The sequence below is a fragment of the Rhizophagus irregularis genome, chromosome 17 (assembly GCF_026210795.1).
Source record: "Rhizophagus irregularis chromosome 17, complete sequence".
Taxonomy (NCBI): domain Eukaryota; kingdom Fungi; phylum Glomeromycota; class Glomeromycetes; order Glomerales; family Glomeraceae; genus Rhizophagus; species Rhizophagus irregularis.
In genome coordinates this window covers 292,798-305,777 of record NC_089445.1, presented here as the reverse complement: position 1 = coordinate 305,777, position 12,980 = coordinate 292,798, and the positions used below count along the sequence as shown (strand labels likewise).

General features: G+C 26.6%; 2 protein-coding genes across 2 annotated transcripts; both read right to left on the bottom strand.

The window, feature by feature from the left end:
* On the bottom strand, positions 1 to 2,002 carry OCT59_008786 (uncharacterized protein). The gene has a single exon (XM_025316219.2). It carries the CDS (start codon positions 1,905 to 1,907, stop codon positions 531 to 533), a length of 1,377 nt encoding a protein of 458 aa, XP_025181046.1. The 5' UTR covers positions 1,908 to 2,002; the 3' UTR covers positions 1 to 530.
* A 6,094-nt stretch (positions 2,003 to 8,096) lies between these two features.
* Positions 8,097 to 8,971, bottom strand: OCT59_008785 (uncharacterized protein; the record flags this gene model as incomplete). The annotated part of the gene is made up of 4 exons (XM_025316217.2): positions 8,097 to 8,322; positions 8,403 to 8,467; positions 8,830 to 8,856; positions 8,936 to 8,971. The coding sequence occupies 4 exons, from the start codon at positions 8,969 to 8,971 to the stop codon at positions 8,097 to 8,099; spliced, it is 354 nt and encodes a 117-aa protein (XP_025181044.2).
* Between the last annotated feature and the right edge of the window lie 4,009 nt (positions 8,972 to 12,980).

The window sequence follows — 12,980 nt, the reverse complement described above, 5'->3', positions numbered from 1 at the left end:
GAATTTGATATACGCACTTTTTTTTCTTTTAAATTTTTATTTGATAAAAAAAATATATTTTTGAACTTTTTGGGAACTTTGAAAAAAAATTTAAAAAAAACGAATATTTTTTTTTTCTATGAATATAATATATTTGATATGGATTTTTATGAGATATTTTTTTTTTTAAATGAAACCCCATCTATACTATATAAATATGTGAATGATTATAAAAATGAAATATAAAATAATAAAAAATACTTTTTTGATAAAATGTAATATAAAATAAAATAATTAATGAAAATACTTTTGAAATAGAAAAAAGAATAAATAAAAAAAGAAAAAAAAATTTTTGATTTTTTGAATAAAAAATATGTACAAAAAATAATAATAATTTTTTTGAATATGCAAAAAATAAGAAAAAAATAAGTATTTAATATAATAAAATAAAAAAATTGAAACGAAAATAAAATCCAAATGAAAATAAAAAAAATTTAAAATCGAAAAAATCGAAAAATAAAAAAAAAATTTTAAATGAGCGCAACATCGCATCACTTTTTAAGATAATTTTCACCAAGTATATTAAATGCTCGTAAACTTTCAATCTTCTCACCAATTTCTTCAATCAAATCTTTACTCAAACCCCAATAACTCTTTAATTTCCATCTCCACATGGCTTCTTTTGCTTGAATCTCATATTCATAACGAGGTTGTGGATAATGTAAAGCCCATTCAGACCAACTTTCTGAAACTAAATGAATTTCTTGTAATTTTGTACAAGAAAATAAAGGTATAAAAACATCCAATAAAACAGGTTGTGATATATAATCCAAATCTACCGACAAGGTCTGAAGTGTTTTATGACAAAGTGATAAAAGGGATAAAAGACCATTATGAGTAAAAGTTGATTGACTCGTTTTACCAATATAAATATGTTTTATCTCTGCTGATATAATTTGATTAAAAGAAATTTGAGAAGGATGTGGTATAATTAAAGAATTATTTGGTGATAAATCACTATCAATATCAAAATCGGATAAATTATCATCTAATAATTCATCACAATAAGCTTCATCATCTTCATCATTATTATCATTCATCATATTAAAATCAGAATCATTTAAATCAACCCCTTCTAAATAAATTCTTTCAAGTTTTTTACAATTTTTTAATAATTCAAGAATTGAAAATCCAGTAATATTTTCGGTAGGATTCATTCCACCATAACCGGCATTAAATTCGATTAAAGTATCTTTAACGTGAGGAATAACATGTTGTAATATACCTTGGTCGGTAAAATTTGATCCACTTAAAGATAATTTTTGTAATCCACCATAAATTCCTTTACGTTTATCGACCAATAAAGAAAAATGTGGTAAAAGTTCCCCTAATAAATCATCATTAAAAGATGAATGACTTGAATCTAATTTAAGTTCTTTTAAACCTTTCCATGTCATTAAATTCTTTGCAACTTGTTTATAAGTAATCTCTTTTCCTACATGACAAATATGACAAAAATTCAATTTATCTTCAATTGAAATTCCGATTAAAGGTTGTGATGAAAATAAATTTTGTACGATTTCCAAAGTTTTTAATAAACCACCAGAATTCATATTTGACATTGATATAGGACATATAGTAATCCTTCTTACGAATGATTTATAATCAAACATTAATTTATCCGGTGATGTTGATAATATATTGAAGATTATTCTTTCCTCAGGTTCTATTAAATATAAATGTCTCCATATATAAGGAATTGATATTTTTGCAAATAATCGATTAACGAAAATTAATTGAGAACCGGTTAATGTTGATGATGTATTTTTTATGGCTGTTTTTATGATAAGTTCTATAATATCATAAGGTAATTTTGTTATCGGAAATTTTTTACTTGAATTTTTCATTCGTATCATTTTTGAAACCATTTTTTCAAATAAAAATAATAAAGTGTCTTTTGAAGGAAAACTATTCTTCTCTTTCTTTCTTTTCTTTTCTTTTTTTTTTTCAAAGAGAAATCTTCAAAAAGAAAATTTTAAAAAAATATAGAGAAAAAAAAATACGGACGAAAAAAAAAAAAGAGAGAGAGAGAGAGAAAGGAAAAGAGAATATTTTTTTTAAACTGAAAAAATTCAAATAAAATCGAGAAACGTTATATATAAACCAAAAAAAAATTACGCCCATAATAAATATAAAATATATATTATCAATTATATATATTTAATATATTATTATAAAACGAATAAAACGAAAAATAAAATAAACAATATAAATAATAATATAAAAATGTGTTGTTGTTGTTGTCAATATAAATTAGGAAATTATCTGCCGATATATTTTTAATGTGTCAACATTATTATTAATAATAAGAATTATTTATTTATATTAGATATATTAGAATACTTTTTTTATTCATATTATGCTGGTATTACCGCATAAAGTATATGTGAAATAAATGAGGGAAATTGGGGAAATTGGCGCGATTCTTGTGATTCTTGTGATATTTTCATGAGGTATTTTACCCCATTTTCTAAATTAAATTTCACCAAATTTTATTATCACATCCGTAAAGCCCGTATAATTTTGATATCATGCTGTGCCCCCCATCAATTAGATTACTTGAACATTTTATACATTTTATTTTATTCATTCTTTTCTTCTCTTTTATATATAGAGTTTTCTATTTTTAATAAAATGAATATTTTAGATTTTTTTTTTTTCAGACAACACAAGATGTGGCAAAGTCTTTTGGATCAACATTTTTAAAAATAGGAACATTGGAACATTTTGTGACAATAAATAATACAGGATTTATAAACTGATATTATTATTATTATTGATATTATTTTTCATTCTGATACGTTTGGGATGGAAATAAAGAAGAAACATGACAAATGGATTAAATGGATTATTAAATGGATTAAATGGATTAAATGGAAAAAATGAAAACTTTACAAATTATAAAGACCGGATATATTCTTTCCGATATATATTATATATTATAAATATATATTGTGATTTGACTTTGTTTCAGCCCAGAGTTTTTCATCCGCAGTATCCTACTTGACCACCATTTTTAGTTTAAATTGAATACTTATAATGTGCACAGACAAAATAAACAATTCTTTTTATAAGAAAAAAAGAACGACCACAAAAAAAAAAGAATTGTTTGTCCTCCTTTAAAAGTATTCCTAAATATTCCTTTCGTCCAAAAATACTATTACTTACTAATTAAAGTAATAATAGCATAACAAGTCACAACCATAACAACCCATAACAACAACAACAACAACAACAACAAAAAACAACAAATATAAAAATAATCTTCATATTTGTTTTTTTTTCGTATCTAATGGTTTCACTTATTTTAAACCTCAGCCGTTTTAACAAAAATAATTATAATATTGTTTTTTTTTGTGTTTTCATTTACTTTTATCATTTCTTCCAATTAAATTTAAACAAGTTTTTTTTTTTTACATAAACCTTCGGAAAAATATAAATGAATAGTAATAATAAAAAAGTTGTACTATACTTGAATGTATTTGTAATTTATCCTTTAATCATGTGAACATTTATAATTAATTTAAATTTTAATTGGTTGAAAAAGTTCGGAGAATCTGATCCATTATTGGAACCTATTTTCCTTTAAAGGTAAAAAATCTTATGGGAACCCCAAAAATATAATTCATTGTTCAATCTTTTTGATATCTTTTTTTGATATCTTAAAAATAGTGTTTCGTCATAAACCATTTAAACTTTGTAAGTTTGTATGCTTTGTATGCTTTGTATGAGTCATGAGATGTCATGAGATCATCATCGAATCATTTCATTTGAACGTTATTTTCTAAACGAAATGATGAAAAAGAAAACATACCGTATATATATATATATATACTTGTCGCATATGGTAGGTTTTGATCGATTTACACATACATTACATACGCCTTGTTTTGTTCTCCTGATCAAATTTTTAAGAGAAAAACATTCTTTAAAGTTATACTCGTTTTTTTTTTATTTTAAAACAAAGTTGAATCGAAATTCTATTGTTTTTATCATGCAAAAGAAAAAAGAAGGTTCAGGAGAGAATTTCTTTTCTTATTGTTCTTAAATAATTGTTTTATTAAACTATTAACCCGCAGATTTTCACTTGTTCGATCATTTTGATTATTATAAAAAATTTTTCGAAAAAAAAATGAATATATGATATATATATTTTTAATATATTATACAGGATATAAGTAGATATATAATACATATATAATAAATATAAATAAATATATATATATGTATTATATATATAATATATTCAATATATACATACATCACATATATCGAACGAAAAAGGAAGAATAATGTGAAGTAATGTGGAATTATGGAATTCGAAAAAAATGCTTGTATCTGCTGTACTATACTGCGTACCAATACGTTACCAAGTAATTTTATTTATTTACAATATTATTATCTGTTATTATATAAGAAGAACTCCTGAAATTTGATTTATTAATAATCACCAAAATTATCACAAAATAAAAAAATGTCACTCAAGTACTTTTCCTTATAAGGTAAAAGCATTTTCACTTTTTTGCATGTATAAACCTAATAAAGCAAGTAATTACAAGTCAATTTTTGAAACTATTGACAAAATATAAAAAAATATGGGGTAAAAATTTTCAAGTTTTGATAGGTTATCTATTATTTATAATAATCAATTGCGGAGATGAAACTTTATTTTATTATATTATTTTTTTCTGTGGAGAAATATTGTAATCCCTATTTATGTATTCTGCGGTGTAATATCTACGGATTTACAATGTAAATTCTACGGTTAAATTAAAAAGAAAAAAAAGGATTGACTGCGCATTTTCTTTTATTATTATTATTATTAATATTATATGAAAAATACCGGAAATTTTTTTACTTAACTTTATCAACAAAATTGGCATGAATGTAATATGATTATTTAAATAAACATTTACAAAACATTACATCGTTTTTTTTTCTTTTTGAGAAAATTATTTTTTAGAATTTTTTATTTTTTTTTTGAATTTCAAGTTTTTCAAGTTTATTTTTTTTTGACAAGTTTTTTTTTATAATATATTTAATAATTTTTTTTAGATATTTTAAAAAAAATTCCCTCCCCCCTTCTTTCACGTTTCATTCACTCCTTGAAACATGGAAAAAATATTTCAAAACATAAGGAATATAGGAATATAGGAAATTTTTAATTCATACCTCCTTTTAATGATAAATTAAATCAACCCAAAAAAAAAAAGAGTTATTCCAGATAATATGAATATTCTAGAAAGAAAATTTTAAATTTCAAAAGAACAAAAAAAAATTTTTTTTTTTTAAAACAAACCATTTTTGGCAAAAAGTGAAAGTACACGGAATCGTATGATAAAAAGAATAAAAAAAAATCTTGAAAATCCCGTTAAAATGAATGAACTGGAGTATATATCCTTAATTCGGTTTAGTATGAAAATAATTATTTTTTTACTTTTTTTACTTTAAAAAGAAATGATTGACTTTATGAACTTTTATAATCGGAAAAAAAAAAAAAAAAATGTGAAATATGTGATAATAAAAATTTTTCTGAAACAAATTTTGAATTTAATAAACGAAAGATTGATTAATTGTATTTTCTCATCAAGTTATTTATTATTATTTATTGAAAAAAAGAATTTCAAATATTATTATGATCTGTATTTTTATGCATGTATTACCATCTGATAGTCTGACAATTCAACAGATCATCCACAAACATATTATCAATCTTTTTTTTTTTTCGAGTATAAAAAGTAAAAACCGCATTCAACATTTGCAACATTTGCGACATTTCAACATTTGCGAAATTTCGACATTCCGACATTCCTACATTCCGACATTTCGACATTCGACATTTGTGACATTTGCCAATATTTGCGATATTTGCGATATTAGTTTGCAACATTTGTGATATTTGTGATATTTACGATATTCACGATATTTCGATATTTACAAAATATTCGAATTATCAATGAAAATACATTATTAGAAGATCTCAAATATTTTATTACCTTTTAAAGTTAACGGATTCTATCCTTTTCTTATTTTGAAAGTCGGACTATCGATATATGGAGAAATAATTAGACATTAATTAGGTATTAAGGCTATGTAATATTGCACCTAATGAATAATAGTGTAATGTCGAATTGTTAATATTTCGGCTTAACCTGAATCTAAATTCACCCTCACGTCTAATATAACAATTGTAATGTGAACGTGACGTCAAAGTAATTTCATAACGTGTTGGGCTGGTCAGCTAAATCACATGAACCATATAAATGATTTACTTTTTTTGAATATTTTATTTACTAATATTGTTTTCCTTTTTATTTTTAGTTGCCAAAACATTCTCACTATTAGATTTCGTGTTTAATTATTTACTTATTATCCCTCTACCGATGAGAATAAGTCAACAAGCACGAAAAGCGATTATGGGATGAACTTATGCCATACATATTATTTATTTTATGAAGTAGAATAGACATTGATTACACCCTGGTTGTATAACGATGAGCATATCAATCCATCTTAAATTGGTTTATGGAAGCAGATGAATAAGTTACTGCATGGTGAGAGATTACGACATATCATCAATTTTAAATTGATTGATTAGCTACCTAAAGCTTTATTTGCTTCTTGGGACGAATTTATAGAACAACCATACATATTAATTCATTTTATAAAGTAGAACAGACGGTAATGATTCCTGGTTGTATAATGATGAGCATATCAATCCATTTTAAATTGGTTTATGGGAGCAGATGATGGAGGTTATCTAGGTTTATTACCTTTAAAATACGAAGGATAACTTACTGCATGATGAAGTTTATAAAAGAGATTACAACATATCATCAATTTTAAATTGATTGATTAGCTACTTAAAGCTTTATTGCTTCTTGGACGAATTTATAGAACAGCCATACATATATTAATTCATTTATGAAGTAGAATAGACGTTGATTACACCCTGGTTGTATAATGATGAGCATATTCAACCCATTTTAAATTGGTTTATGGAAGCAGATTGCATAGTGAAGTTTGATATCATTAATATAAATTGAATGTTTAGTTACTTAAAGCGTTATTGCTTCTTACCACCCGGATTCATATCGATCCATTTTAATCATGGAAGCAGAAGACGAAGTCGATCAGTCACCGCAAAGCTTGAAACGGAGTTTACATTATCATACATACAGTATCAATCCAATTATGGAAGTAGTAAACGAAGAATTATATATGAGTCCAAAAACACGTTCTTGGTCCAAAATTTCGACTCCATCAGATGAATATAATTTATTTATCGATGATGTTGCGTGATAATGCTGCCGGTGTCGTATCAATAATTGAATACGATCCAAAATCAAACAAATTATCATAAGATACACTTTGATGCCATCAAAGAAATGTCAAAAGGCGTAGTTGAACTATCCCAGGGTCAAACACGAACTATAAAAGATTTATCAAGTGTGATGCAGCAACAACGATCATAAGACTACTACAAAGTTCTCATTGTCTATTTTGGAAAAGTTTTTTATCAGAATAATTTTGGAAAAAATTCCTTTTACTTTTTTTTTTAGTAGAAATTTTTTTTTTATGAAAACCGATTAGTCACCGCAAAGCTTGGTTGATCGATCCATTTTGTGTTTAATAAATCAAAGAAGCAGAAAAATAATAAGTCATCGCACAATTGCATCCTGAATATAAGAAATGAGATTTCAACACGGTTTTATATTCATTTTAAATTGAGTTATGAAACAGAAGCCAGTACTGCTTACTGTTGGTACGCTGATCAGTGATGGTCTTTTGACCAAGAAGGATTGCCACGCATCATCGTGATCTTCGTGATCTTTAAAATACTATATTGTAACTATAAAGAATTATATATTTAAGATATATTTTTGGAATATAGTGTAATAATTTATTAATTAATTGCAGGCTCATTATCTAGTAATTATAATATTTGTAATATACAAACTTTATGAAATAAAAATTTAGTAAATTACTATTGATTAAATAATTTACCGATGAAATTCAACTAAACGTGATTACATAGAAAACGGGATGTCAGTGATTCAGTGATTTTCTAAGAACCTTTGATGATTCATCCACTCCAGGGTTCGATAGGCGAAGCACAAAGTTTCAATAAAACATAGAAAGCTCATTAATACTCTTCCATCATCTTTAGGCTGATCCATTGAATAAGTCGGTGAGCGGTTTAATGTTAGGCTTTTCAGGGTACACTGCTCTGCAATAGTGAATAATAGATGGACAGCAAGAAATCTTGTGGTTCTTGATGGCCTGTACATGAATAATTAGATAAGGCGTTAACTATTGAAGATGAGCATATTACCATTAATATTTATAGTTATAAAACGTACATCCATTCGAGTCCAGTATTTCGCATATTCGCACCTCTGGATTGAAGAAACTTTGCCTCCTGTTTCTATCTCGTTTTTATATTCTCATATAAATAGAACTATTCTCATCGTCGTCGAAATAAGTATCGGCTGAATTCCATCAAATAATGAGGTGAAAAAGGATCGAAGTGCTTTTTGTTGCAAAGGGCTGTCTTTGTAAATTTGACCCAATTTGACCCATAATTTTATTTAATTTAAGAATCTCTTCGTATCACTTTTCTGAACGATTAATTCACCATTGTGATGGCCGGGCTGAATACGACGGGATGGAAAAGAGTAACTGGTGATCCACGGCACTTCAGAGATTGCAGATTATGAATTTTCAGTGGGTTCTTATTGCACTCTTCCCATTTTTTGACATGCAGAGGTTGAAGGGCAGAGCATTTACATATTCCATTAACGTTTTCGACTTATTCTGCGATGTGCAAAATAGACGTATATAAACAAATATACAACAGAAAATTTTATAAAAAAACCAAATATTATATACAAACCATGAAGTATTCTTTGGCATTTGAAGTCAACATCATTGGACTCTAGTCTTCTATTTTAAATTCCACAGGATAAGTTAAACTTATAACAACAAAATTTTATTTATCAAACACCGCTAGATTTTATTATTATCGAATTTCAATATCAGAATTTCATTATTCATCAAAATCCATTTGATCATGAAATTTATCTTGAAAATTCTGGAAATGTCTTTTTTTTTATTATATAGCTTCAATATTAACTGTGGTAGTAAATGGTTCAGATTGGAGATGGTAAGGATAGTATTTATTAAGAGAAATATTATTAAAAGAAGTATTGATAAAATTTGGGCATATTTGATAAGACATTTTTGAAGATTTTAGTAATATTTGAAAAAAAAATTGATTTTGTTTGAAAATTTGATTTGAAAATTTGATTTTGTAATATTTGAAAAATACTTGACAATAAAATGAATGTTAATTTCAGGAATTTTATCATCAAAGACGCTATTAATTTGGGAATTACCAATTTCTGTTTAATTTCAACGTTATCAAGTGTACGAAATTTTCTCAAACAGAATGTTAAATTTTCACAGTTCAATGTCTTTTGCCCACATCACACTTTCACATCACACTTTCAGGTTTATACTTATTTGGTGATCGGCCAAATGAGTTCCTTGATCACCGGTTTCTTCTTTTTCATCATTCAAAATAATGCTTAAGGATGCTCTTCTAGAAGAAGGTTCAATGGGCACGAATTCAACATTACTTGAAAAAATTCATCCGTACTGCTGATCTCAGATAAATGTTTGACAAGAAATTTTCGATATTCTTCTTTATTTAAAATATCATTATTATTCGTGGGAGGGAGACTCGGCCATACTTCAAAGGGTGTCCCATTGATCAACCTAATATCGCTTTTAAGACATTCAATGGTCTTATTAGCCTCAATATTAACAGGAAAAGCATTTATCACAAAATCTTATACCGGCTTTTCTGCATAATCATGTATTTATTAACAAATACAGCAGGTAAAGTATGGCTTATCGGCGGGCTCCAGTATGTCTTCAGCCATCAACGGCCAGGATACTATTTGGAAGTGTTCATGGTTGTGTCAACTTGTGAAAATATATTTATTTTTACGTTCAGAGGTTAATGTATGGAAGTTTTAGGTAAATTTTCTTGTGATCATTTAACCATCATAATAACAACAACTATTAATAATCAAAGAAGGATTTCCTATACATTAAAGTTAAAGGAAGAAGTACGATGATTGATTTGAGTGAAAAAGTGAGATCAAAAGGACATTCATGATGATGGTGATGAAACAAAATTTTGGAGATACGGTTGTACGAATTTAAATTCGGCAAGTAAAAATTTGATTATCGTTATAAAAAAACAATTTATCAATTTATCCTAATACATGATGATTTTTAGGAAACTTTAAATATCATAAATATGATAATATGATAAATATGTAAAAATTTACTTATATAAATTCCCTTTCTTTCATTCTCATTTTAAATTTATAAAAAAAAAGTGACTATCAAAACCATTATTTACTAAACACAGAATGCTTGACTTTTTATCTAATAAGTGAAACAATTGATTTTACTAAAATTATCCAGCAATTAAGTGAAGTGTTGGTTTAAAATATTGCGAGAGTGGAAAAATTAATTTCTTTATTTAGTTCTTTATTTTCTTTAAAATAATAATAATAAACACATCTATATTTAAAAAGTAATGAACATCAAATAATAAACAACCTATATAATAAACGCCCAGTATTTCGATATACCATTATTCGATATATATAAAAAAAAAACTCGATATAACAATAAAAGTTTACTTTCCTACTTACTATATGAGAAAACATATAATTGATATAACGATATTTTTCAAAGATTTTCGTATGGAACCTAACATATCGTTTTTAACATATCGATATATTGCAAAAAAATAATCTTATATCAACAATTTCAGTTTCAACCTTAAATTGAATAATTATGCTTTTTAGTATAGGTATTAATTGGTATCCCGAAATTCATCTCGCCGACGAGAATGTTTCACCGAAGTGCCATTTCCCCGAATGGACATTTCTCCAAATGGCCATTTTGCCGAAGGACATTTCGCTGAAGCCATTTCGGCGAAGGGACATTTCGCCGAAAATATGGAATTTATTAATTTTCCTTTCTTTTTCAGAAGACAAACGGATTATTTACACATTGTACTGTAAGGCGCGTTTGTTTAATTTTTTTTAATTAAAGAAAAATTAATTTATTCGGTCTTATAGTAAGTTCAAATAAAGATAATAAATTCGTCGTACTCATCAATTTCCGATACTTTCTTTGTATCGAATTGTTATGATTAAGGAAATATGTTAATTACTAACATTTTTGGCGAGATGTCCTTCGACGAAAGGGACGATTCGGAGAAAAGGATTCGGCGAGATGTCATTGATGAAACGCCCATTCGGCAAAATAATCCTTCGGTGAAACTTTCCTTCGGCGAAATGAATTCGGTGAAATGGGTTTCGGCGTTTACATAATATCATAACCTTTAAAAAATTTCGGTCTCACACTAATTCTTTGATGATTCATATTTTTTCGTAATCTCTACGAGATCTTTAATTCTTTATTAGTTCTAATGTTATCCTATAACATCTTGCAACACTTTTCTACTTCAACTAGTAATTTTACTACAGTACATTTTTATTAACAGGAACGTTAGAATAATAATCTCTAATGCATATCGACCACGAGCACTCTTATGCATTGCAGATTTTTTAATCTAATAAAACCATTTCTCTAAATTTCTTAAGGACATTTATAATATCATATTGCTACTAAATATTGTCAATGACAACCTTTTTCTATAACTTTTAAATACAATTCACAAGCTTTATATTCATCTTTTAAAGTGCCAAGTCCGTAATTATTACAATTTCCCAATTCAGATAATGCACGTCCATACCTTCGCTCGGCAGATTTCATCATTTATAGCCCCATATCCGTACTCATAACAAATGCCTAATTTCTTTTTTATAATAATAATAACCGTCCTACTTAATAAACAATATTTGCCCCTGTATTTAAAAAATATTAAACTGAACGCTTTAATTCAGTGTTGGCATTTGGCCGCGGCCAAGAATTTTTTTGGCCCAAACGGCCAATGGCCAACCCTGGCCAAATTTTAGCCAAATAACAAAATATTAATACTTTATTTATTTATTAAAGCTGAATTGGCATTTGACCGCGGAGCGACCAAAGATTTTTTTGGCCAGTTTGACCGGTCAAATGGCCAACCCTGTCAAGTGCCAACACTGCTTTAATTTAAATCTAATCTCATTTTGATTAAACTTGAACAATAAAAAATACAAGTGCCGCCCATTATAACGACATATTACTATATAACGACATACCATTTTTTGAATTCCTTTGATATCATTATATAAACATTATAAATCTTATTATAACGACAATTAGAAAAAATTTACTAATGGCCCGAAGAGTGTCGTTATGACGGGCAGCACTTGTATTTTGAAAATTATCATAATTTCTATAAATTCACTTAATTCATTTTTTATTATACATTTTGCTATTTCCATATTCATACGATTGTACAAAATGTACGATAAACTGGTCTAAAAAAACAAAATTGAGGTAAATCTAAAAATAAAATTTTCAGAATTTTTAAAAATTCTTGGATTAATACAATTATTATATGAGAATTTGTTACACATCAAACCTCTCTATATAGCCGTGAAATTCGGCAGAAGGGTGAATATTAGTTATCGTTTTGTCACAATGTGTTACGTACTCCTGTTTTACTGCAATACATTGTTACAAATTTAAATGTAATTAATTATACACGTATCAGTCGTATCATACTAGATTTACTTAAGTTATTTTATAAAAATTTTTGATATAAATATATCTTTAATAAGCTTTAATTATTATACATGAAACTTTGTTGTATTAATTTACTAAATACAGAATGTTTCGCTAATATTTATATAATACACATAAGGAATCGATTGTCAAATAAAACCAGCATAATGCCAAATACA

Bases quoted from the DNA above. Each gene is read 5' to 3' on its own strand.
- OCT59_008786 (XM_025316219.2), bottom strand. From the start codon at position 1,907: ATGGTTTCAAAAATGATACGAATGAAAAATTCAAGTAAAAAATTTCCG.